A 27,653-nucleotide genomic window follows, 5' to 3' on the forward strand; every position below is an offset into this window, starting at 1 on the left:
CACGGACTCGGCGCCCGCCCGCCACGGCTCCGGCAGGACTCCCTTCTGCAGAAGCAAAAAAATACAATAGAAGAAGCAAAGCAACACCACCCGGCCTGAAGCGCCCTGCTCGCACCAGATCCGGGTTTGGGGTTTTCTCTCCCTACCCGCGGTGGCCCCGTGGTTGCCCTGCCGGCCCCGGTCCCCGAATGTAGCACAACCCCGGTGCGGCACTGCTGGCATTCATCCACCCGTGCCCTCTTGTTCTGGTGGCGAGTCCGGATGGGCGATGCACTTAGGTTTCTTTAATTTTTCTTTTCGTTTTCTCTTTTTGTCATTTTTTTCCTTTGTCGTTGGGGTGGGCACGGTGCTGGGTACCCCCACAGCACCCGGATCCCTGCACCCGCTGCTCTCCAGCCCCGCGCTGCTGCTGTGGGCTCTTCACGTCGGGGTGGGAGAGGGGCTTTTTGTCGGTACCGTTGCAAATGGATGAGCTCCTGCTTGGGGCAGGTGGGGAGCAGCAGGTTGTGCCCCTGCCCAGCCCCTCGCCGCCGGGGGAGAGGACGTCATAAGCTATAACGAAGTATTAATTTATTGGAGGGGAAAAACGACTGAGAGATATAAAGCAGTATTTCCCCCATCTCCCAAATAATAATAATAATAAAAAAAAAAAAGAATAAACTTTAACAAATATATATTTAAAAGATTTAAAAAAAAAATATTAGCAATTATATATAAAGCAGTTTAAACAAAACAAAAAAAAAAATCAAGAGAGAACTGGATTTTAGCTTGAGAAAAACTATTAGATTATACTAAGCTGTGTGTCTTGTGGCAAACTCATTCTCCGAGTAGCACAATATTTACCTTTATCTGGGTGGAAGGTACGTGCAAGCCGTTCTGTTCGGGTTTTCCGTTGGGTTTCAGTGTACCGTCTTTCTTTTTACACAGTTAAGAACTCAAAGGATGTGCCTTGTTTTATGGAGGTTTTTGTTAACTCTTCTACTGGAGGTGTTTCGTTTCTTTCCGGAGTGTCTTCAGGTTTTCATTTGACTTTTTTTGGCATTTCTGTGTGTGTGTGTGTGTGTGTGTGTGTGTGCACGCGGTGTGTGCGTGCGTCCCGGCGCACGGCTGTACATTCATGTATAAACAGGAGTCTGGTTCAGTCGCTTGAGTTCTGATGAATGCATCTTTTTGTTTTTTGCTTGTGGTTCCCAACAAAGTGTTGCTGTACCTCTCTTTTCCCCGAGCCGCGCAGGCTGGGCTCGCCCTCCCCCCCTCCCTCCTTCCCATTGTGGTCGCTGATCCAGATGTGTTTGGCACAACTTTGAAATTTCTTTACAAAAAAAAAAAAAAATTAAAAAAATAATAATAAAAAAATCACAACACACACACGCAAAAAAAAAAAAAAAAAAAAAAAAAAGACTTTAAAAATAACAAAAAAAAGAAAAAAAAAAAAAAGAAAAAAAAAAAAATCACCCGCCTGAAAATATCTGTTGAAAGGAAAAAAAAATATGTATCTACCAAAAAAAAAAAATCCATAAAGTTCTACATGATGGATATATACATATATATATTTTTTATGATTAAGTTATGGACTCTGTATCGTATCCCATCTGTCAAGCTATGCATCTTGGTGCTTTCCCTGCTCTTCTGTGCTTAGATTTCACCTCTACTCGTCTTATTCTTCCTATTCTGAATAGTAGATGGCTCGTGGTGCTGTGAAGAAGTTTGCTCCTATACAAAGTCTGGCAACAAATATTTAAAGAAAAATAAAAAAAAAAAATAAAAATAAAACCCTGCCGGGCTGCCACCCCTGTTTGTGACCCGAGAGGTGTCTCCTAGTGCGAGGGTCCTGATGCCATCGGGGCTGGTGGGGGCACAGCGGTGCCGCAGAGCTCCCAGTCCTCATTGTGCAGAGCCGGGTGGATATGAGGCACAGCCCAGAGCTCCCCTGTGCCTCTGCCCTGGGGGGAGCCAGTGCCAGCCTGGGGCGAGGGGCTGTGGGTGCTCCCCACCTGACTGCCCACCGTCCTGCAAAAACTCACGCCGGCCAGGAACAACTCTTTCCACTTTTATTGTCAATGAAGAAATAATCAAATCTATATTACAATCTTAAAAACAGTAGAAAATGTGAGTAAAAATGCAACAGAGGCTTTTTCTCTTTAATGTGGAAACCATTATTACAGGGCGGTGAACAATGGGCTTGTGTTATCTGAGAACTAGCAGTGGCGTAAAAATCGTACCTGGCTACTCAAGAAAACACCTCTTCCCAGATGGATCAGCCTGACATCTTGGCAGTAAAATTAAATACTAGAGACAGAAAGGGCTTGGGGACCTAACCCAGGGCACGGCCTAATGCTCAGCTCTACCATTTACATGGGACCACCTCCCAGCCCCCACCTGCGCCCACCCAAACCACTGGGTCCCGGTGCTGGCCAACATGACCGGCACACTGCGGTGAGGGCACCATGCAGCTCTTCTGCATTCCCACGTGGCAGATCCGAGGGAACAACTGGAGCATCCGTGGGCCAGATCTATCCTGAGAGCTGCCCGCCGGGGTCCTTGCAAGGGGGAGAACCGCAGCTGACAGGCAGCAGCGGGCAGTGCTCGGTGCAGAGAGGAGCTGCAGCAGTTCTTCGGAGTGGTGGCATCACCCAGCAGGCCGACGGAGGGAGGCATTTTTGGTCTTTCAGTGTGTAGAACTAGGGCGGCTCTCGCTAGCACGTCCAGACCTGGAGGAGACAACAGCAACCCGTGGTCATGACAGTTCTGAGCAGCTCCACTGGCTTCTCTTCGTCATCTCATGGAGTTTCTCTTTGGGTTTTCAGCCCCCACAGCACCTCTGCCAGGAGCTCAACCTCCCACCCGCTGAAACTCATCTCCTTGTTTATTTAAAGCCAACTCCTCCTTCATTTAACACCCAAGTTCTAGCACTAAGAAGAGACCAAAGCATCACGGAGAAGCCTAAGGAAACCAACCTTTACAGTGCTGTCCACAGCGCCAGAGAAGAGGCGGCCCCTGGAGACTGCAAGGGCAGTGACACTGCCCTGGTGCCGCAGCAGCGTCTGAGTACAGATCATGTTGTCCATGCTCCACACCTGTGGGCGCACAGAAGGCACAAGACAGAAGAGGATTACTCATCCATCCTCTCCCTTCTAATGCTGTGTCACAACAACAGTGCCAAGAGCACAGATCCAGCTGCACAGCCCTGGACACGTACCCTGAGAGACCGGTCATACGATGCACTGAAGACTTTGGTTTGATCTGGTGTGGAGATGACAGCAAGGGCATAAACTGTACCCACGTGACCAGTCAGTGTGCGGACTTGTTCCTTGGTCTCTATGTCCCAAACCTGTGGAAGGAGAGCAGGTCATCATAACCTATTACAAGATGTTCATCCACATCTCCAAGCTCTGGGTGCACTGTGAAGGGACCAGCAGAGCCAGGCTCCCAAATCCTTGCCCCTCTCTCCCAGCCCAACACATACATATCGAATCCTGCAGCCCTTACATGGATGAGGTTCTCGTAGGTGCCACACACGATGTGGTGGTTTGTAACAGCAATGGAGTAGACGCTGCCTCCTGATGTCTGCAGCACATGCACACACTCCAAGTTTCGGATGTCCCAAATCTGAAAGAGCCACCAGAGTGAAGGATGAGACCCACAAAGGCACCTTTCTCCAGGAGGGAGCTCTCTTAAAACCATCCCCCAGACACCCAGCCCTGCTCCGTGTTACAGACTGATCTGTCCAGCTGGGAACGTTCAGTGCCAATGAGCAAAGTCCTGCTGTCTTATTCAGCTGCCCAGCTTTGGATATCTAGGCTGAATAAATGGCGGAGATTGCATGCTTTGTGTTTGTGACTGCACACACGTGCACAAATCTGCTCCTGGGAGCACAAGAAACCGATGCGGGCAAATTAATGGGGATTTATTAATAAGGGAGGGAAACTTCAAATTCTCTCGTGTCATCCAGATGCTGAGAGGTGAACTGTTCATCAAAGCCTGAGCCAACACAGATGAGGACACTTTGCAAAGCACGTACAGATTTATGGTAACTCTAGAGCCAGACAGTGACCTTCCCCTCTTATCAGCAGCACTGTCAGCACAGATAACGCTGCGGCAGCTGCAGAGGCAGTGTGAGGCGCCACGGCTGCGTGGCCGCTTTTATCTTAGCGAGCATCCCTGGGCAGCTGCACTCACAAGGAGCAGCCAGAGCCCTGAATTAGTGCCTATGAAGATGCAATCAGTAAAAGCTAGCATGTCAGCAGAGCTGCAGCAGTGTTCTCACTTCTGAGCACTGCCTTCTGCCCTGCTCAGCCAACCCGTGCTGCAGAATACATATATGTATCAGGGACAGCCTATGGCTTACAACTGCCACGAGTCTCACCTTGATGGTTTGGTACGATCCACTGTACAGATAGTTTTGAGAAGCCACCAGTGCTCGCACCCAGTGATTGAGACCTGTCAGTTCTTTCTTCAGTTTGAGCTCAGTACCCACGATATCCCAGACCTAAGGACAGCACAAACACACGCAGAGGAGAGTCAGTACAGGGCCCTAAAAGTTCACACAGTGGAATCTTGTGCTGGTTCTCCAGCCCCATGGGAATCAGCTGAACCCGCTGGCCGGCAGATACAATAACTATGCTGAATAAGCATGTTCCTGAGGGCTGGGAAAGTTTGAATGGAGCCTGCATTATTGCTGGCACAGACCCTTCCTTAGCAGAGCTATAGGCTTGGAAAACCTAAACCAAATCCTGCGCTGCACTTCTCCTCACAGCCTGTCTATTCCCACAGCTCCTGGAAAACACTGGCTGAAGCCCTCTGAACACAGGGATCAACAGGGCTCCAAACAGCACTGCTGACCCACTCAGCTCACGTGGCAGAAAGTGGCTGGGGATGAGAAAAACAGAAGGCCCCATGTGCTGCTTTTGCTCAGTGCTGTCACTTCCAGCCCCAAGCGCTCTGCAAAACCACTCCAGGCCCAGATAAAGAAAAGAGCATGTGCTCTCTTACAGATGGACGGTCCCATAAGCCGCCTCACCAGGAGCTGGAAGCAGAACCAATGGAATCCAGCCAAGGCTTTAAAGGGCAACTTGCAAAGCTGTTCCCTGATTTTTTGCATGCTTTGGGAAAAGAACACTGACTCAAGATCCTTTGGAGGCGGTTTCAAACAGGCAGGTTGAATCCCCAGCCAATTCTGGGCACAAGGCACAATTCCCAATGGTCTGAGTAGGTGTGTAAGGAGCCCAGGGAATCACACATTGGGGAACTGCCAACGTCCTCCACCTGAAGCCTCAGGTTTACAGAATTAAAAGGAACAAAAGGGTCTTTTTAGTCAGGTCTCAGAAAATCTCTAACCAGCACACAGCTCACTACTGGCTGTTCTATGTAGCTCCAGAGAACAGAGTAATAAGATACAGACCAAAATGTCACTTGATTTCTATTTGGAAACTGCTACCTGACAGCCTGCAGCATCAGTCCCCCAGTGAACCAAGAGGAGCTACCCCAGAGCTCTACCTTGATGGCTTTGAGGGAGCCACTGAACAGCATGTTGTGCGAGGAGACCAAAGTGCAAACAGGATTGTCATGCGCTCGGATCGTGTTCACTTTCTGCAGATTTTGGATATCCCAGACCTGCAAAGGAAAGGAGGAGAGCCTATGAGGGGCAGGAGCTGGTGCTGAAGCCCTTCCTCTTTCCTTCTGGAGTGAAGCAAAAACACAGGCACCGGTGTGAGCCACCAGCCTGGCTCGATGAGCAGCATGTGCCCAGTCTGCAGGGAACACCCAAATCCAACCCTTGGGAACCTTGGTTAAAGGCTTGGCATAAAGCACACGAGATACCAATCCTATCACCAGCAGCTGAAAAACGTTACAGAAACCAGGATGCAGGTCCCTGCTGCCCTGTTAATCCCACATCTCCACTCCCAAGCACAGCAGGGGTCCCAGGTACTCACAATAATGGTGCAGTCAGCAGAGCCACTGTATAGCTTGTTCCTGTAATGTCACCACAAAACAAAAGAAGGTCAGTAAGGACAGCAGCCAGCGCACGGCCTCAGCTGGTTCCCAGGCTGTGTGCTGGGCCAGGAGCTGCAGAACTACAGCTTCACTGGGACAAGTCCCAGAGCAGCAGCAGCCTCAGGAGCAGGGCTGGGGCTGCGTGGGAGGCTGTGCTGGATTATCATTTCCAGCAGCAGCCCAGCATCATGCTGGTGAGCAGGGAAGGAAGAAACCAGGACGGCAGCAGGAGGTGGTTTGTCATTTTTTAAAGATGTGAGACTCATGAAGGGTTCCATCTAAAGGTGAGATCCAGGACTTTGGGAACTGATGGGGCTCCTCTTCCCACCACCCCCAGCTCCAAATGCACGCACAGTCCTGGCACATGCAGGACTTGGGATGGGAACTATAAGGGTGCACTCAGGAGGCTCAGTGCTCACTCCCTGTCCTGCAAGGCAGGTGTCCCTCAACACTCACCCCTGGATACAGAGAGCCAGTACAATTCCATCGTGACCTTCCAGGGTCTTTTGGCACTTGTATGTGGTACAGGTATCCCACACCTAACAGGAAACACAAGGCAGCAGAGGGTCACATGCCTGCACATACAGCAGCTGGGGGCCTGGGCAGGATGTCGGCAGACCACAAAGGCACGGAAAGGAGGAAACAGGCTGTCATCTGGGCACCTGTGTTCCTGTCTTCCAGGCAGAGATAAGCCTGTCTAGGAGAGGAAATTTACTGCAGAGGGTCAGGTTGAAGTTAACAAGAGACACTGAAGAGGAGCACACACCAGCCCTCTCCAGCACTGCCTTTCACAGCCCCAGGCCAAAACAACACTGCTGAACCACAGAAGCAGCTCTCTGGCTCCTGTTTTAGCGATTCACACCCTGTCCCTGGGGGCCAACCACACAGCACAGCCTCCTCAGTCTCTGCCACCACAGAGCATTTCCCCACTAAGCTCTTTCTTGTCAGAGAAAATGTGAGAATGTCGTGCTTAGCCGGCTCTGAGTTGCCCAGAGCAGCCAGCACTGGGGACAAAGCTGTTCTCCTCCAGTAAAACACAAAAATATCCATTCTCTTCCATGTGGCATTGCTCTCCCTGAAACAACCTGACCCCAAGTGGCTCCCCGGCTCAGCCAGCAGCCACCACAGTGACACTGGAAACTGCTGCTTAGGTTGCACTGGAGCACTGCTGTCAGTTTGTGCTACTGAAAACAGGGCAAAGAAAAACAAACATGCCATAAAATGAAAAAAAGGCTCATTTTATCAGGGGAAAATGGTGGGGTTTTTTGTTTGTTTGTTTGTTTTTTGAGGTGACATTTTATAACAAGGGAAAATATAATCAGATGCTGAACAGGGCTCAGATGCCTTAGACACCATATAAAGCAAAACCACAGAAAGCAGGAATGAGATTCTAATCAGGGCTTCACAAAAAAACACGATTTGTCTTTATTTCCCTATCACTTAGCACTTCCCTACAGCAAAACTGAAGTACATTTTGCCTAACTATAACCATAAAGAATCATTAAGGATTTCAGGAGGAACATTGGGCAGTAATATGCCCCTCAGTCTCCCAGCTGAACTGGAGCTCAGCTTCTGCCTCACCTGGAGCACATATAGAAATGCAAAGTGGAAGAAGCAAAGCTCTTACCTTAATGGTTTTGTCTGAAGAGCCGCTGAAGAGCAAATCTCCTATGGAGTAAACACATAGACACCAGACGGGGCCCTGGTGCCCCACAAAGGTCCCTTTGCACTTGAAGATCTGCTGAGGGTCATAGGCTATGGAAAGAAGGAAGGTAAGCATGGGAAAACAGCCACAGCACTCTGAGCAACCATGGAGGGAACAGAGCTCCCCCCTTCCTTGAGCTTCAAGCTGCTGCAGCAGTCTGGCTGGAGGGTCCCATTCCTGCCCTTACAGCTCATTGCCTTATCACTGCTTTGAGCCCCAGAATTCTCTTCCCTTATGCAACTCCCAGGTTGGATCTAGGGAGGGCAGAGATGCAGAGCCCACTTGAGCCCAGCAACCAGTAAACCTGCAGCGCTGTGAGTTAGCCAACCCATTAACCAACTCTTCTGGCAATCATGTCCCACCAGTCTCCTGCAACAGTGGTGGTCCTGTGCACAAATCACTGCTGCAAACAGAGAAAACTGGTACTCTGCCTGCCTGTGACTCAGCCTGAAAGAGCTCACTGCCATCACCCAAAACCAGCTCAAGCAGATGAAAAACACAGGTATACTCACATCCAAGGATGCCCATGTTGAGTCGAGCATTAATATGGGAGAGCTCATCCTGAAAAACAGAACAAACTGCCTGAGCTGCAGAGTTATCAAGACCAGCCTGCCCTTCTGGGCACTGTCCCCATCCACTGCTAAAACAGCTCTCATGTTTGGACAGATTTTGACTTCCCGTGCAGGCTGTCCCCCCGCAGCTGACTCATTTTCCAATCAGAGATGTCCTGCCCTAGGACTGTATGTCTACATCCCTCTGTCACCTTCCTCCAGGGACCACAGGGTTCTGACAGCGCCTCAGTCCTGCACTAAACTCTTCAGTATTCATGCAGGCACAACAACACCTTTCAGAATATACTGTCCTTGCTCTGCCATTCACCAGATTGCTAACTATAATCTAATCAGTTATGAGGGCTGCTTGCTCAGCTTGGCTTTTGAAGCCCACACTGTTGGAGAAGAACTGGAAGATCTCTCTGCAGTCTCCTCCACAGCCCACTTACTACTGTACCCATGGGGATTCAGTTCATCAGTACGCTTAGGTAAACCAGAGCAAGCTCCTCCTAATCAGTACAGCCAGTGGGATGCAGTCTGCCTGAGCTAAGGAAGAATGTCTGTCCAACATCAGTGCCTGAATAAGATCCAAAATCATGAGACATCTCTCACTCCCAGCTTGTTAGCAGGGATTTGCTTATTTGCCTGCTTTCTCTGAAGGCAAGGAGGACATGTTGTCCCTGGCCAGTATGAAAAGTACAGCTGCGTTCAGGCTTTGGAGCAGAGGGCTCTCTGTGCAGCAGGTGTCCTTTACTCTGGTTACACCTTCCAAGAGCAGCAACAGGCTAAGAAAAGGCAGGAGAAACAATTAAAAGAGCAACCTAGATGCAGTACCTAAATACACCCACTGAGCTGCCTGTAATTCAGCCTAGAGGAAATCTTCACCCACACACCAGTTGCTGTAAAAACAACCCAAAGGTGGGGTGCGCAGAGTCAGCAAGCTGGAGGGAACCCCAAAGACTCCCCCCACCATAGGAGAAGCCCAAGGAACAGCAGAGGCAGGATCTGACTGAGTGCGACCCTGCCCAGCCCCAAGGCCCCGTCCTCACATTCAGCATGGAGGCATCCCTGCGGAACTCCATCAGGTCCTCGCTCAGCTTGCTCTGGTTCTCATCCAGCACATCTACAAGGGAGTGACAAGATCATGGTTACTGCCGAGGCCCACACAGCACCCAGGAGAATGGAGCAGAGGACACACACTGACATCTAACTTTTGGAAAGGGCTGGGCATGGCACTCCAGTATTTTTGGCTATTCTACTGATCTTTATGGGGAAGTGTGCCAATGGACTACACAGAAAGAAGCCACAAAAGAAAGGTGGTAGCTGTATGCAGACATTCCTAGGATTTGCCATAAGAGCAGCAACTGGAGGCCCCATGATTACAGGCAGCACAGAAGCCAATAGGACCCCTCTTTGTTCCTCCTGTTTTAAAAACAGAATGAATCCTATAACATAGCATCCTACCAGTGCTGCCCTGTCCCTCCTGCTCCAAGCAGACAGCTCATCTGATGCAGACTCACCGAACTTGAGTTCCAGATTCTTCTCCAGCTGGTCAATCTTCTCCGAGAGCTTCCCCAGCATGGAGCGCAGGAAGGCAATTTCCTGGTCCTTCTGGGCCATTGCCACCTGCATCTCATGGAAGCGATCATCTGTCTGCTGCAGAAACTCTTTCAGACCCTCAAACTTGCACATCTCCAAATGGGTCTCATAGGTGTCTTGATTTCCTATGAATGTACACCTACAAGAGAAAGGCAGACACCAGTTTGGAGCAGGTCACACTCTGGGAAACCTACTTGCTCAGTCGGCTCCAGGCTTTTGTGAGCCCCCAGCTGTTTGTCCCCTACAAAGAGCACTGGTACTGCAGTTCACCATCATGCTGGGTTACAGAGACCAAGTAGCTCCCATTCTTCTGGCCAGGGTACTGGCCCCAAAGTGGTTTGCCTGTCTGTCTACCGAGGTAGTTGCAAGAAGCAGCAGATCTTAGGCAAGAGACACGATGTGGTGTCCACTAGTGCTCACCAGAAGCCCAATCTAAGAGCCATCAAAACTAGTGGAAAAAACTGCTGCTGACTTCAGGTGGTGCTGGCTGCAGCATGGCAAGGAGTAAAGACTGCTTTGTCAGGAGTTCCTTTCTCAGCTTCTGCCAAGACATCATTACCACAACAGAAAGTTTAGCTGTGCAGCCTGCAGAGAACTCTTAGCCCAGGCCACACCTCTGCTCATGTGGCAGTCAGCCTTCTGAGCAGTCCCCAAGCCCTGGGAGAAAGGCTGGCTTGCAAGATACTGCCACGGTACTTGCTCTGTCCTCCAGCTCATTCTGCTGCTCACACACCTCATCCCAGCTGCCAGCAGAGCTTACAGTTGGGTGGCATGAGCTGCCTGTTCTCAACAAGAGGCCTGGGGGCTGCCTTCTGGAAGCTCTGCCAGCCTAATTGCAGTCTAAGGCACTGCAATGGTAGAGCTGTTCACAGCCCATGGGGCTACCACAGGGCTGCAGTAGCCAAAAAGCAGCTTGGAAATGAGCTCAGTGCACATCCCTCCCACTAAAAAGCACCAGCTCCTTACCCATACTTGGAATGGGGACACTTGATGTGTTCGCACTCTTTCAGATGTGCCTCCAGGTTCATTTTCAGGAGAGGTGGGCAGCTGGGGTTATTGGGGCAACGAACTGGCCTGTAATCACAGCTGCTTTCATGATCTCTGCCCATGGAGAAAAGCAAAAGGAAGGAAAAATCAGTGACAAGCAAAAAATTAACGGAAATCACACAGATCATCAGGAAAGGAGCTAAGCAGACCTGTGATAAAAAAGCCTGCCATTCTAATGCCATAATTACAGCTTTAAACTTTTATTTGGTCAGCAAGTTGGGAGCAATAGGTCACATTTATGCAGGGAACATTAAATTTTGCAGCTCATCAGTTGAGCCTTCAGCTAGCTATTAGCAGCAGGCAACAGCCAGGTGACAGCAGGAAAGTGAACAGATACAGGATAAGGAGAGAAATGAATTTCAGAAAGCACATTCCCAGGATACAACCAGGATGACTCCTTTTACAAAAAGAATCCCTGAGTCCCTTCTTGACCACAGTCACAATGTTCCACCCCAGAAGTGAGGTGGCTGCTTTCACGCTGCCTGTCCTGATTCTGATTGCCAGGTAAGCCACGAACACAGAACAGCACCTTTTCCCCAAGACCTGACCATCTGTCCCCATGCTCAGATTGAGACATAGTGAAAAGAACCGTCCCCAAGTCCTTCTGCCTGTTTCCACATCTTTGCACAACCAGAAGAACGCTGCGGGTGGGAGCTGTGCTGTCCCAAGGGTATCTCAGCAATTGCTGGTGGTGGGGGCCCTGCCTGGGTAGGCTGTGTGCTGGTGACAAACCACTTACTTCCTGACACTCAGTTTAATTGTAAACGGGCATCCACGGGGGTCCACCTCAAAGGCAGCAGGCTTACTGCTGGCTGCAGGCCGGCAGCCATACTTGCAGTGAATGAAGAGCTCCCCGATCTGCTCAGCCACTGCAATGTTGTTCACCACCACAGTCAGCTTGGCGTTGTCCACAGGGCACTTCTCTGCAGGTGGGGAAGAAAAAGAGTCAGTGAGGGCTGAGACGCTGTGGGAGAACTTCAAAGAGTCTTTGTGTGTGAGATTTTATTCTTTACCCTTCCCTATCCAAGACGGCCAGCTCCCAAATCGGTGACAGTGGCATGAGCCATGAATACTCACACATGGTCTGCAAACTGCCAGCTCTGATTTGCATTGGAGTTTGGTGAAAAGTTCTATTTTGTGTTAATTCAAGGCAATTCAAGATAATCATCAGTGAAGGAATGCCACTCTCCTTGAAGCAACCTTGTGTATGCTGAATTGCAGAAGTATACATGGAAAGTGCCCACACATCTGCTGATAGTGCACACATAATCCCATCTCCCACCCCAGCCCAGAGCTAGCTATAGCCAACACAAGCTGAGGGGACAGGAGCAATCCAGGGCTACAATTGCAAAGCCTTTGGTTGCAGAAGTGTTGGTTGGGATAGACACAGCGACAGAGAAATTGGTATGCAAAGCAGAGTGACTCGCTGACATGCAGAAGATGAACATCTTAAGGCAGAAAGAGCTACTGTTTGCTGGGCTCCTCAGGGAGCTTCCTCAGGGCTTGCTGTTCTGGTAATACAAATGGCTTTGTGCTGAAACAAGAGGGACACAGGCTCATGCCAAGGGAAGTAATTTTTGGAGTGCAGAGACCAAACCAAGAGGGAGGTGGTCAGGCCAGGCTGTCAGCCAGAAGCTGGGGCTCCAGCAGGCTGCTGGGGGAGTGGAGTGAGCTCCAGCAGCTCTGCTCTGCAGGCGGAGCTGGCACTGAAGGGATATGCAGACAGAGAGCTGGCACTAATGGGCTGGGGGAGGAGGGCTTGGTGATTTCTTGCCAAACACAGCCCTCTTGTTCCCTGGATGGGTAGCCACAGAAAGCTTTCATTCTGAAATCAGTGGGTCAACTCTGGGCAAGACACGTATTATCCTGGGATTATCCACTGCCTATTCCTGGATTTGAGAACATCCTGTGCCCAAAAGCTGGGCCCAGCCCTCCAGTGCCCATGCTACACTGCATACCATCAAAGCTTAGGGCAGCTCAGCCACCCGAGTCCCAGTCCCTCACTGCTGCAGTGGTAGCCAGGGACTGACAGCTTGTTTAAAGCCCTTCAGATATCATTCTGAATGAGCAGGTTTCTTTTAAGTGAAAGCAAACAAACCAGAAAATGACAGCATTTAGGCTACATCACACAAGAACAGTTCCGTACTCACCAGATGTTAAGGCACATCTTCTACAAAACGTGTGCTGTGGAAACAAAGAAGAAAAGCAGTGTCAGCATAAACTATATCAGATAAATTATCCCCTGTGGCTAATGATGGGAAAGGTTGGAGAGCCCAAAGCCAGTTGCACAGGGATCTCAGCAGCTGTTCAGTCTGCTGTGTAGCTCAGTGTGCTCTTGGGTCTGTAGAAGAGAGCAAAAACAGGCTGAGAGGGGCAGCTGGTACAGGCAGCTGAGACTCCAGCACAGCTCCTGTTCCTGATAAGCACTAAGTACATGTTTGATGCTTTGAGGATTCTGCTCTACTCAGATCAGGATATAGACATGTCCTGCAATACTGACATTCTTACCCTCCAAGACCACATGGATTTATCTACTTTGCTCTCCATTTTAGTCCATGCCACTTCTCTCCTTTTCCTGAGCACTCTCCAAGCAGAAGAGCATCAGTCTCTCCCTGCCCTTGGCCAGTCAGCCCATCATACACACTCTTCTGTAGCTCTTCTAATGAAGCTGTCCAGCTGCCAGGTGGACGGGACAGCTAATTTGTAAACCCATTAAATACACTGTAAATTCTGCCCCTTGATATAGCTCACTCTCCATTTTTACAGCAGAAATGTATGGCAGCTATTTAACCTGATAAAGTAGCAAATTCAATCTAACGTGCTAAAGAACATAAAGAAAGGAACGATGTCTGCGGCACTTCATGGGTCCTGAACTCACCCTGGTGGGGTCCTGGGGACTCCTCAGCCACATTTCCCTGCCCCAGGGCTTGGCAGCAGCACTTGCAGGTACTGCAAGGCACTCTTCAGAGCGTTTCTGCAGCCCTGCTCACATGGCCTTTTCCTGCCCTGCACAGCTGCATGCTGCTCTCTCCAGAGCTGCAAAACCAGAACTGCAAATGAAGCCACTCTGCTTCCTGCAGATTATTTTTTCCAATATTAACCAGTAAATCTTTGTCTCCACAAAGAGCTGCTTATTGAAATGATGCAGCAAAAATGAAGCAGCTTCCAGAACCTCCAGGGACAGCACCCCCTACAATAAACAATCCCACTCTGAGCTTGTTGTTACAGTTCTATCCTAGCAATCTGAAGCACATCAGAAGCATTAGTGAGCCCGTCACAAAACCATCTTTCTTCAAACATAGCACAGAAGCAGTAATAATATACAGCTTCTATTAAAATCTCAATAAAATGGAATATAGAAGAATATTCATAATACTCTGTGCCTTTCATTAGAGGATGCCAAATCCCTCTGCAAGCATTAACTAAATGAAGCTTCAAGCCATTCCTGTCTTATAGAAAACAGTTTTTTAACAACTGAAAAGCAACTGCTTCCAGGGTGCCCAGAGGCAGCAACACCCTGCAGAGCCCTTCACACAGGGAATAGGAGCTTTGACATCACTGAAGCCAAACCAGGGAGACCGAATGTGGCCAGGACTGGCAAGCTGACAGTATACTTCTTCAGGGAAAAGCAGAGCAGTTGTGAACAAGCCTTGGGCTTCTCTGGCTAACCGCACTGCCCTGCATGCCTCATGCAGACAGGTTCAGAGCTGCCTTTAGGAAACCTGCCACGTGCTCAGCAGCATCTCTGCAGCCACTGACAGCCACTGGGACAGTCATGGCTTGGCTGTGGGTCACCTAAGACATCTGTGGAAGCCAAGCTCATGATCTGGAAGAGTACTGCCTTACCCCACAGGTTGTGATGACTGGATCCTTAAACACACTACAGCACAGTTGGCAGCACAGCTTCACGGACGGCTGTTCAGCAAACACCAGTGGCTCCTAAAGAAGAGAGAGAAAAGGACAGAGAGCAGAATTAAAGCAAACCCAGGAGCTTTCAACTCTGCAAAAGGCTCAGCAGAGCAACTCTTCAGTGATGAGCCAGGGGCCCAGGATGCACTAAGGATGTCATTATCTCTAAATAAATATTTGCTTGGATCTGTTTATTTCCAGCATGCAGGAGGCAATGGAGGAATGACACTGGGAATGTCTGGAGACCCTCAGATCATCACAGACTGGGAGTCACTTGTATCTGGAACACTGGAACACTGACAGCAAACTGCAGAGACCATCTTTGTGTGAAAAATTCAAGTCACCAGAACTGCATACACTGCACTGCCTGGTACTCTCTGCATGGTTGGAGTCAACAGTGTGGTGTCAAAAACATTCTGGGTACTAAGCTTGAAGTTTAAAAGCCATTTTAAAACAGCTTGCCCTTCTGCATTTTGAAACACCCTGAAGGAAGTGTTCTTTCATTCCCTTATGATACAGAAATAGCACTGCCCTGCCCAAATGGGCCCAGCTCTTCAGATTTGTTACCAACAGAGACTGCTGGAGCAAGGGCACTGGGCACATCCTACCTGATTGGCACAGCTCAGATCAGAATGGGGCTCAAGGCATTTTGAACCAATCACTGCAGCATTCTGAACCAATCACTGCAGCTTACTCTGCCTTTTCATCCCACACCGTTCTCACAACTGCAAACATGACCCCCTGGGTTCCTAAATATGAAACACAAACTTTTATCCTCAATCTGTGACAAAATGCCACTTGACCTTTCGTTCATCCACTGTGGGCTTAGGCACTGGGTCACAAGCTAAGCACTGCTCAGAAGTGCCTTCCCCTACAGGGAGGGACATGAGGGCAATTCCTTGCACCCCCCTGGGGCTTACAATTAAGTCAGTGGGGTGCCACACAGCCCTAAAGGCAGGATGGGGCTCTGAATCAGGGAGGAATTGTGTAGCCTGTCTGGGGCTCAATCACCAGCTTCAAGATTTACTGCTCCCTCCTGCTCTATAGCAGAGCCAGGGAATCACGCACCACTCTGCAAAGCATTACAGTTTTTCAGAGAAGCAGAAAAGACTCACCATCATCCCCTCTTTACATATGGGGAAATGGTACACAAGGAAGCAAACTAACTTGCAGAAGTCAGTAGGGAAAACAAAATCATAACCACGATTCCTGAACCTTAGTTGCCAGACAACACGAAAAGCTCCCCGTGCTAGCGGTATGTACTCACAGGAGTCTGCTAAGTTACTCTTTTGACACTGAACTTCCTAATACTGCTCCTTCCGACAATCCCAAATACCTACTGGCTCCTCCTCTTCCTCATGGAGTGAGAACGTTGAGCGCAAGGACATGTTGGACTCAGAGTGCAATGAACGGACGGAGATAGCGGAGTCAGAGCGGCGTGGGGTGCTGATCGGAGGCTTCAAAGAGATAAAAACCAATTCTTGTTATTGCAAATAACTCCCCCTGCTCCAAAACCCTACGCACAGAGAGTTCAATTCAGCCCCCCCCTCCACCAAACTCAGCTGCTCCATTTGTTCATCCACTTTGCCAAGCTGCTCTGAATGGTCTCTGCGTGCCTCCCTGCTGGGGACACCACGCCGCGCAGGGACAGGACGGCCACCATCCAGCTCCAACTCGCTCAACTAAGCCGACATCCAGATTCCAAGCACGTCACTTTCTCAAAGGTGCATTTGTTTGGATACTTACTGCGCCCACCCGCAAAGTAATGGCTTGGAAGAATTAATCCTGCGCAGAAAGCTGTGTAAATCTCCCCCAGAGACAGCTACCAGCCCCTGCAATTTCTCTAATCTCTGCAGCAGCACTTGTTGTTTCGTTCGCGATCCAACTTCTGCCAATTTTTTTGCGTAAGTGTGCAGACTTCCTTCTATTCAATTCAGCAACAGGCTGACTTTGTCGCTTCCTGCTTGGGAGGGGAGAGCTCAGCGGACACTGCGTGCACCAATCAAGAAAAATCCCACTGGTTACGGCAGCCTTGGGGTTGGTTTTGAGGGAGTGCTGCCACTGGAATATTAACCAGCAACACATCCCAAAGGGTGCAGTATCAACCAGCAGCACGTAGCCGTGATACAACTCAACGTCAGAGCCAAAATGGAGACTTCAGACCACTGGGACTAGGGGGCTAGAGCAGCTGGGAACTCAGCTACTGCCACTTAATTGAGGATCTCCAAGCAGACCCCACCACACTGGGCTGCTCCCTCCGCTACCTTGCATAAAGAAAATGCCTTGCTCGTGTTCAGTCTGCCCTGGGTGAAAACATGGAACATCACACCCAAGAGCAGGTGAAACCAATGAAAGAGGCCAGGAGGGGCAGTCAGGAAATTCAGCAATAAAAGATGCAAAATGAGCTTCAGAGAGTGTGCACTGCAGGGGGAGTACAGTCCTCACTGGGCTGCAGGAGAGGAGCAGCACAGGATCCTGCTGGTTCTTCACACTGCTCCGCTCTGTAATTTTTATGATCCTGGGATCCCAGGAAATCAGCAATGCTGCATCTGCTTAGAAGCCAAAGTATAAAGCTCTTTCTATCAAAGGCATGTTTATTGGCTAAATATGTAAACCTCGAGGAAGAATAGTTATGAAGTAAATAAATTCTATGCATATCCATTCATTATTTTCCCCCACAAGTAACACAAGTTACCACTCGTAACACAAGGTATTAAAACAAGAAGAATGACTGTGCATAGCTCCTATTCTGGAAGTGAGACAGAGATGAGGGCAGCAAAGGCAGGCTCTGCAGAGGCAGTTTCAGCAGCAGCACAGCCCATGTGCATCATCAGGCTGCAGCCAAGAGCATTTCCAGAAGGCTGGACGTAAGCCATGGCCTGGCTAGGTGTAAGACACCATCTTCAAACAACCCGAAGGATGGAGTGCTCGCACATCTTTTGATTGAATAGCCTGTGGCTGGCTGGTTACTCGGCCACAGGCAAAGCTCCCTGTGAACTGCTGAGAGCTTGGACAGCCACAGCAAGCCCACCATCCAGCCGTTCACACTTGCCCCGATATTCAGCTGTAATCTTTAGGGCAGAGTTCAGAGAACCTATTCAGAGAACAGGTCATCTCTCACCCTCTCCATGAGTGCTCCAATACTGCCCTTGCTCCTGCTCCCTGAGGCTGGAAACACGTGGCACTGTTTTCAGGGAGGATGACAGCAGATGCTCACTAATCCCTGCTTGCACACAGAACGCTCTGCTCTGCTTTAGGTTTCATTAAGAGAAACTTTAAAAAGAAAGAAGGGGGAGAGGGGTACAGGAGGGCTCTGACTCCTCTCCAGCTGTCTCTGTGATGGCTGACAAGCCCTGCAGAAGGATAAAACATAGTAAACATAACGACCAGGAAGGGAAATCCCAGATTATTTCTTAACAAAGCAAAGAAAGCTTCATAAAGGGGTTAACAAAAATTTGTCTGGAGCAGCAGGCAGAGCAGAGCAGCTCATGGTTTATTAGCATCTCATGCTGCAGGCTGCTTCCTGAACCACTCATTACTCCTTTTGCTATTTTTGCTTAACAATACTTAGCACTCCAGGAAAGGTAGACCTGATGCTGTCCAAGAAAGACAACTGAGAATAGGTCCTAGGAGAAACCTCCCCTACTGGCTGCACACCTCATTGTGTAACACAGGTTTTCAAAGGAGCCAGGGAGCTTTTCCATCAAACATGGCTAAATGTAGTGTCCCCAGCATCCATGCTCTTCAGGAAAAGCCTCATCTCTACTCCATAAGAACTGCACAAGCCATGAAAAGAGAGCAGTGAGCACAGCACTCGGCCCACTGGGCTGGTGCTGGCAGCCCAGGGGTTCTCTGAAGCAGTGGTTCAGCACCCTGAGGTCAGTGATGTGATGGAGAGCTGTGTCTGTCAAGGATATGAGCCAAATGTTCAAAGGATTTTTTGAAAAACAAACACATGCTCACATAAAACACAGCAAGATCTCTGAGCAACAGAAGGAACTTTATAGGATGCTGACAATAAAGCTCTTTGCAATCTGGTGTCAAATTTATTTTAAGAAGTGCTGCTGCTCCACACTGTTGCTGCAACCCCAGGGCCTAAATGAATCAGCAGCAGTGATCAGTTTCCCAGACTCTGAAGCTGGGTCTCCTGACCTGACAAAGTCTACATGCACTCACTTCAAATGGAGAGGTTCCTACTCACATGCCTAAATCTACGCAGGAGCCTGTGGTTGTGAGCTGGGGCTGGGGCACCAGGCACCTGACCAAGTGCTGCTTTTGTTGCTGAGGTTTGCTTTGCTGTTGCCAGTCTTGATTTAATTGATTTATTCAATTTCATTTCTCTTCATGCAACTAACCCTGATGGCTGCTGGGTCACTAAATTGCCAAAAAAGTAGTGTGTAAGTTGAATGAGGAACTGGATACAAAACCAAGCAGTGCTTCCCTGCAAAGACACCGTGGGACATGGACACATTTTTCTGAGGAGACCTTGCTGATGTAATCCCCAGGAGCTGAGCTGCCTGCAGGGCTGTACATCTCACTGCAGGTTTCAAGCTTGCTCCCTGTGGTCAGAAGCCCCACCTGGAGGTGGAAGGAGGAATGTATTTTCTAGTCATAGCTGCTGGATCAGCTGTGCTGCTGATGGAAGTTTACACAGCCACAGCTACCGGTGCCAACAGCCCAGGAAGGTCAGGGCATTCTGCTTACAACAGAAGGCAGGTACACCCTTACCAGTAGGTCTGTGGGATTTGTAGCTCTCAAACTCTGTAACAATGTACTGCTTTCAAACAGGCTGAAAATGAGGCTCAGCAGACAGGTCAGAAGCAGCCTCTGCTGCCCCACTGCCTAACCGTGCGAGCAGCCAGGAAATGCCAACTCTGCTCCTGCCTCCACCGCAGCCATCTGTAACTGATGTAACAGTGCATGGGAATGTAGAGGGAGACAGAGGAACGCCAGATGTCATTTGAGATACAACCAGCTGAGCCAGTCACGAGGGGCCTCTTGGCAACACCTACCATGCCATCGTCCTCATCTCGTGGGGAGTAGGTGAGTGTACTGGAGGAAGATGGAGTCCGACGATGCTGCTTAAAAGTATTGGTTCCATCAGCTTTAAGGCAAACGAGAAGAAAAGAAAGAAAAAAAAAGCTCCTTAGTAACATTTCTAAGCTACAGGTTTCTGTAGCTGTAAGTGCTCCTTGGGAAAAGAGTAGGGACTCCCCTGCGTCAGTTCCTGACCTGAACACATCAGCACACACAGTAATCCTGATCTCTGACAGCTTGCTGAAGTGCATGCAATCCTTTAAAGGGAGCTTGCCCAACAAAAAGCATAGATAATTTCCTCCCAGGCCTATAGGTTAAAAATGCTAATAAAAGGAAACCTTCCACACCCACAAGTGATCAGTCAGATCACTTAGATCTAGGGAGGTTTGGATACTTCTCGCAGCACAACAGAAACACGCTATACTAAATCAGAGGTTTGCATAAGGACAGTATTACTGACTAGCACAAAATTTTAGATGTAAATACTCAGGAGTCCAAAATGATCCAGAGTTTACACATGTAATCCAAACATTTCCTCCAGAAAGGTCATTAATTTCCTTATCTAGATCGGTATCAAGTGCCAGTTTCTTGTCTTTACTAAAGCAAGGATATTTTTATTCCAAAGTGAAACCAGATCTCTTCCCACATTCACACTGAGTGCCAGAGCTCAGACTCCTCACCTGCTGGGCTTTGAAGAACAAAGCAGAAGAATTTTAAATGAGCAGGTACATTCACGCCCCCTCCTGTCTGAGCTAAAAATGACCACAGAGATTTTACCAAAGTGTACAGAGTGACAAACGGGCAAAGATCAGAATTTTCAGCCCTGGTAACGATTGCATGAGAATTCACACGGATAAATAAGATTTGAAACTAAGCTTTGTATCAGATCCTGTTGTGCTATCCTAATTTCAGCAAGATCTTCCCAGTTGTTCTGCTCATGCTCATTCCATCACTCCTGGTGAACAGATGTCGTGATTAAGTAACACTCGAGCTGTGTAATACTAACAACAGTACTCTGGCACCTGTCTGCAATGAACACACAGTGACTGTACCAACAGCTCTGTGAGCTGTGAAACAACGACGAGAAGAAGCCTAAGATTCTTGTCCAGTGCTCTGGGAAGAAGCCCCACACATGAAATGCACTCACCCTTTGTGATAGTCGTCACAGCAGAGTACGCCGGCCCAAAAGTTGTTTCCATTCTTGTCTGAAATATAGACAGAATGAATGTCAGTGTATCCGTGCAGCACAGCCTGAAGGCTTGCTACTTCTCCTGAACTGGCAACTATATATATGAATATAGCCTGTATGCATTCTTCAGTTTCATTTGTGGATACTGTGATTTTTCAGGGGAAAAAGTATCAAATTTTCCATCATTGTCATCATTTTCTCAAAAGAAAGGATGAGAACACGAGAAGCAGCCCCAGCCCCTGCCCAGTGCTCACGGCACCCACACTTACCCCGTTAGTGTTTTCTGAAGCAGTGATGTTTGGTGTGCCACTGGAGAAACGATTGAAGCGAGCGTTCTTGTTTGAGCTCATAATCTAGACCAGCACTTGTTAGTCATGGGAAGTTTGCTCTGTGGAAGAAAAAAGACAGAGTTAGGTTCATTGTACATCTTCCAGGCTCAGGGAACACTTTCCTCTAGTATGAAATCCAAGTATTTACCTAAACTCACATGAGCCGGGATTTTCAGAAGCAAGTGGCAAGGTCAAAGTCAGGCCCCTTCAAACCACTCCTGGGAGAAGCATTCAGCATTTTCCAAAAATCCAGCATTTTTTAAAATGACTCCTTAATCTCCCATATACTGGAACACTCATCGTCATTTTACAAGTGTACAATCACTTCAGTTGCAGATGAGACTCCTCAGCAGTCAAAGAAAGACAGCATCCCACTGTCCCACTATCACTGTTCCAAATGAGACCCACAGCATGTGCCAGCTGTGTCTGACAGTCCCAGCACAGAGCACACCACACCCCAAACAGACAGAGGGATCTGAGCTAAAGCCTTGGACAAAGCCTGAGCCTACAGAGTGTCAAAGGAGCTGCGCATGCACGGAGGGCAAAAGGATGTAAAGCTGTACCAGCAAAGCCCTTATCCCTCTAAGAAAGAAACCTTACTTCAATTAACACACCTGTGATTCTGGATCTCACTCAGCTCCTGTTCAGAAACAGCCCATATACCATCACCCAGAGAGAGAAATCCCCTCCCTCAGAGGGCTCACTGCTCTTCTTCAGCTGTTTACCGGGTTCAAGTTTGCGAAGTCAAAGCATTGCACACTAATAATCTGTGGAAGCACATGGAGTTTGCTTTCTTTAACTTCTGCTGAAACCTGATGCTGGCTTGAGAGTTCTATAAGAACTTTAGGGAGGGTGCTGAAGCTGCTCCCCCAGGAAGGAGCTGCAGCTCCATGCTGCCATGTTGCCTGGGACAGAAGTTCCCACTGTGGGCTCAGCACAGCAGGGAGCTCTCCTCCTTGGCTGCCCCTTCATCCTCGTAGCTGGAAGTCACTGCTGGCACTCACAGCCTGTCCCAGCCCGCACAGTGCTCCAGGAATAAGCTGCTGAGGAAAAATCCCGATTAAGGATCCCTTTTTATCCAAGGTACAGTTAAATCTTGGTGTTCTCCCTGCCAGCCACAGAGTCCAAGGGCTAAGCAGGCAGATCAAACAAACAGCAGTAGTGAGAACTGACCGGCCAGACACAGTTGACTAAATACACAGCCCAAATCCGTTTTTTGCTGGTGCTTGGCTCTCCTCCTGCAAGCACCATGGGCTGCAGCTGGGCAGGGCAGTGGTCCTGGTCCCACTCCTTGCAGGAACATCTGCCTGCAGCCTGCAGCCAGGTTGGGGCTGCTCCCCATGCAGCTGCTCCTGCTGCAGGCTCATCAGGAAGCAAGGTGACTTGGCTCCTCACAGCAAAGGATCTTCTTTTATCCAAGGGTGACACATCCCAAATCTCCAAGCACTTCATAACAGTGTGTGATCACCTCTTTTGTACATGGGGAAATTGAGGCTCAAGGTGTGACGTGACAAAGCAGTGCAGCTGGGACCCTTCAGAGCTCCTTCAGTCACAGCCCAAAAGCCCCTGCTTTGCATGTATCCTATGCTCACATTTTAAACACTGCAAACATGATGCTGGAGTTGTCCCCAGCCCCTGCCTAAGTGCTCTGCTGCCTGGCACAGCACACTGTGTCCTGCATGGGACAGCATTCATAGAGATCACTGCCCTTGGAGCTAAACTCTTGGGAAAAGCTACAGGATGAAAAAAAAAAAGAAGAAGAAAAACAAACCAAAACCCAACCAAAAGCAATAAACAAAAACCCCCAAACCAAGCTCAGGACTATCTCAAAAACACAGATCTGAATAATGTTTTCCAAACATTATGAAGCTCTGTCCTGGCTGCCTGCAAATGCCAGATCCCTTAGGAAATGCTAAGCAGAGTTGCTGATGTCCAAGAACAGCAGGAGTGAAGCAGGACCGTGCTGCTGCATTGTGCAAATCAAGCAGCTGCCTCCCAGCTGCAGTGCAGCTCCAACAGCTCCAAACTGCCTGCAGCAGGGGCATTCAGGGGCACCTCCCCAGTAAAATGCACATTCCCTCGCTGCAAAGCCCACCTAGAGGCATGCAAGATCCCACTTCAACAAATCATGGATAAATCCAAAGCAAGGAAAGGAGCATGGGTTGGAACACAGGGATTTTCCACTCCTTGCTCATACCCCAAACCCTGCAGCGTGGCTGAGCAAACTACCTGTGAGCAGCAGGAGGTAACCTGCCCTCCTTCTCCTCTGAATAGAAGCTAGGGGAATGTAAGCAATGGAAAAAACATCAAGTGGAATATTTCCTAACGTGCATAACGCCAGCTACCACAAAAACAGCCAACCTCAGCCCAAATCTCTGCAACCATCGAATGCAGGAGTGACTTCAACAGAGCAGACATGTCTGTGGAGCAGCCTGCCAATGCACTGTCACGAGGCACTGAAAAAGGCCTTTGTCAGTTGACATCAAAGAACTTAAAAGGAAGCGGAGAAGAGATGGTGTTCCTGATGTTAATAGCAGCTTCCCAAAGCACTTACAAAATCCCCTCCAGATCTCTGAACCTTGGCTTAGCACCTGGACCTGTTGGATCTGAGCAGAATCACATCCACAGGAGATGCTGACAACCACACAGTGAAAGCCTGTGTTACAAAACACATGCACTCTGTGACCTAGAAGGAGTAACTGAAAAATACTAGCAACCACAGAATCCTTTGGGTTCCAAGTCTTTCTCAGATAACCAAACACAAAGGGGCTGCAAAAATCCCAAGCATCTCCAGCAGCATCACAGAGCAGCAGGTCGGCAGCACTCACACAGAACACAGCATCCAGATGTTCCATCCCAGGACTCTGCAGGGTCTGCTTGTGGCTGACAGCAAAACAGCAGCCACAGTAAGAGGGCAAGCTCCCTGTGCATGAAGAACTGCTGGAAGCCCTTTGTGTGTCCAGGCAGCACAGCCCTGCACGGACCCGCCTGTGACCCAGGCATTCTGTGCATGGAGTGGTGTTTATTTTTGACAGTAAAAAGAGGGGGGAAAAATCTCCCTTGGAAAAAAAGATGCTGTGGGAACCCGTAATTCACTGAATCACAAGGCTGATAGCAACCAGATGCAAAGTAGGGGAAGGGCTAACTTTCAGCATTTGCACAACACAGGGATCAACACAGGCTTTGGAGATTCAAGGAGAAGAAAAGCCCTAAAGTTCCCAGTTTTGTAATCCTTGCAAGGAAAAATCCAACCAGCAGCAGCTGCAGACAGCCGGGAAAGGCAGCACTCCTCCCATCGTAGAGCCCAGAAAGACAGCAGCAGAGCCATTTCTGCTGGCTGTTTCCTGCTGCTGCCCTAACACTGCACCTGAATGAGGGAGGGCCCTGCTGAGGGATTGCTGCCATAGCAGAGGGCTGATACCTCCTGTTGCAAGGCATCGCACAGAGCTCACCCAGTGGTTCCCAATGCTCAGCAGAAGATCCTTACACCCTTAAGAACAAGGCCAGGGCTTTGAGGGGATACACGACACAAGTAGGGATGGCAGAGGGCACAACCTCCACGGATACTGTGTAATTTACCCTGCAGCCAGTTCCTGGTGCGGGCACCACCCTGTGGGGACAGTGGCAGCAGTGAACTTTGTGCCCACAAAGCTCAGCTGTGTGCCCTGTGTCTGCTTTGTTCTTCCTTCTTCCTCTCTCCATTCACTGAAGCTATCTCTCAAGCTATTCACCCACAGCAGGGCTGGCAAAACCATACCCACAGGGGTGCTCACTGGCAGATGAGCCACGATGTGTTGCTGAAGGCAGGCTGGGGCTGCCCCACAAACTGGGAATGGGCTGCACTAAAGTGAATTTCCTTATTTCACAGCCCATGTACTCGTGGTAAAAGACAAGTTTCTGTTCCTCTACTACACCGCAGCCAGAACAGGAAGGGTTACACATCCTTTAGAGGATTGGTACATCACTGGGGAAACACTTACAAAGGTTGAAGTCAGCTAAGCTGCTCCAGGAGCCCAGCTCGGCAGGACATGGAGCACCACCCCACAGAAGGTGGGTGCAGAGAGCTGGGGACTCAGACCTCTCCTTGCAGGTCCGGTTTGGGCAGACTCTGTCCGCTTTGTTCTGTACTAATGAAGTGTTCTCGTTGTTTTCCAGCTGTGAACTGATTCTCAGTGGTCCACAGCAGCCTGAAAGGGGAGGGCCGTGCACAAAGCAAGCACAAGGCAGGGCTCATGAGCTCAAAACCTAGTTTCTCTGCATCTCACAACACCAGCGCAGTCACTGGCTTTCTTGCTCAGTGTCTCTGGCGGAAATAGCATTCCTTCATAAGTGCTTGTGAAATTCAGCAACAGCATTTAAATAACACCGTGATTATGACAACAACGAGCATCTAGTCTGACCTGTAGGACACAGCATGGGAAGGAGAGGGTGCAGCTCCTCGGGTGCTCCTCAGGTGATCCCTTTGCTCAGGAAAGGAAATCATTTTGTACTACACATTCTTCTCTTCTTTAAGGTTAATGATTCCTTGGGATGTTTGCAATACTTGACACCAAAACCTAAAGCAATAACTTTCAAATATGAAGTCCCCAAGAAGCACTGCTGAGTAAGCTTCACTCACCATGGTCATCTACGGAGTAAGTAGTGAAATCTCCAAGGGTGCAGATTGTACAAACTCTCCTGTGCCAATTAAGATTTACAAAGTCAGGAAGCCTGTGAGTAAACCAAACTTGGGCCTGTTATTTGCCCAGCCCTTTGCCACAGTGTGCCCAGTGAACCTAGCAGGAGGCTGATCTAATGCAGGCAACAGGAAGCATTCCTTCACCCCACTAACAGGGAACACCAGTGCCTGTTGCTGCTGCACGCTGTGGAGAAATGCAGTAATGACAGGTTCAGAAAGGACTGGGCTCAGTAACGTGCAACAGGTCTATAAATGGATATGGAAGGATCCACCGAGGACATGGCTCCTCACATTCCTAATCCATCTGCTCTGAATCTCAGAAATCATGAAGCAAATGGATGCTGGAAAGGGGTTGGGCTCACATGCTGACAGCCTTCATTTGCAGGGCAGCCACACAGAGCTGCAGCTGAGCACGGAGCTGTGGGCACCTCCTGCACCCCTGGGGTGACCCGAACACGGCCAGCCACGTGTGCTGAGATGTGCGTCAGTGCCAGAAGATCAAACGTGAAATGAAGCTCAGTCCTACCAACAGAGCTTGGCACTTCCAGCTGGTGGTTCCTTGCTTCTGCGGAACAGAAAGGCTTTTCATTGTGCACAAGTCTTTTCGTTGCTTTTAAAAGCCCTACAAACTTTTCTGAGCTGAAGTGAGACCAGAGCTGCACAGCGCTGTCATCAAGAAAAATAAATGTGACGCTTTTAATTGCTGCTGCTTTTACCAGTGCTTCATTTCACAGCGGAGCTGAGAGGGCACATCCAGCAGTGTGACAGAAGCACAGCTGTTTGAACGCTGCCATTCCTTTCTGCAAATATAGTTCAGAAAAGGAAATACTTTCACAGTAAATGTTTTTTTCTTCCATAAGGTTAACGAGCCCTTGGGACAGACTGGCTGTTTGCTATACTTGACACTAAAACCTAAAGCAATAACTTGCAAATGCGGTTGTAACAGGATCAAAACCAACTGCTCTGGTGGAACAAAGCATCTCATTTTCCCCAAAACACTAGAATTGAGTTAGAACAGAGCCATAGTTCAATGCTGTTTCCATGTCACAAAAGCCATACTTGAGGCTTTACTTCCATTTTAGGAAGCATCCACCTTCCACACCATTTTCCTTGCACATGAAGCTGCAGATGAAGTTTGGCAGTGCCTGGCCCTGGTTGGTGCTGGTTGAGTGTCTGCACATCACTGCTGGCATGGCTGGAATGGGCACAAGCTGAGCTCTCACACCTGGCCCTTACACACAAGGAGCCTTAACACTGGCCCTAAAACTACAGCGCTGCACGCTTCAGATCTTTCCCTTATTCTCACTTAAAGAACAAAAATCCAATAGATAGAAAGACTCCAATTCCTTCACAGTCCTGGGAGCCACTGGAAATGGCAAAGGGCTCCCACAAGAAATGCACAATAAAACTTGTAAATAGCATTGGTCAGGCTTGGAGCTCCCTACAAAGCTAGCACAGCCCAGTGAAGGGAATAAGGAATTCCCCCAACACACACATTTTACATACGAGGAATTCTATGGCATACCAGGTAAGCAGCAAAGCCCAGGGCATGGAGCACTCCTGCCAACACCCTGTCCTGGCAGGACAGCCCATGAGAAAGGAAAGCCTATGCCTG

The 27,653-nt window shown here is 49.1% G+C and overlaps 1 protein-coding gene across 1 annotated transcript; it reads right to left on the reverse strand.

Moving 5' to 3' along the window:
- Positions 1 to 2,696: 2,696 nt before the first annotated feature.
- Positions 2,697 to 21,381, reverse strand: TRAF7 (TNF receptor associated factor 7; the record flags this gene model as incomplete). The annotated part of the gene is made up of 20 exons (XM_079543105.1): positions 2,697 to 2,711; positions 2,958 to 3,077; positions 3,200 to 3,331; positions 3,490 to 3,609; positions 4,367 to 4,489; positions 5,497 to 5,613; positions 5,934 to 5,973; positions 6,451 to 6,533; positions 7,622 to 7,749; positions 8,212 to 8,260; positions 9,300 to 9,373; positions 9,771 to 9,988; positions 10,816 to 10,950; positions 11,636 to 11,819; positions 13,047 to 13,080; positions 14,743 to 14,835; positions 16,146 to 16,262; positions 19,818 to 19,909; positions 20,990 to 21,047; positions 21,301 to 21,381. 20 exons carry the CDS (start codon positions 21,379 to 21,381, stop codon positions 2,697 to 2,699), a joined length of 2,013 nt encoding a protein of 670 aa, XP_079399231.1.
- Positions 21,382 to 27,653: the final 6,272 nt, after the last annotated feature.

Source organism: Tetrao urogallus (assembly GCF_951394365.1).
Source record: "Tetrao urogallus genome assembly, chromosome: 15".
NCBI classification, from domain to species: domain Eukaryota; kingdom Metazoa; phylum Chordata; class Aves; order Galliformes; family Phasianidae; genus Tetrao; species Tetrao urogallus.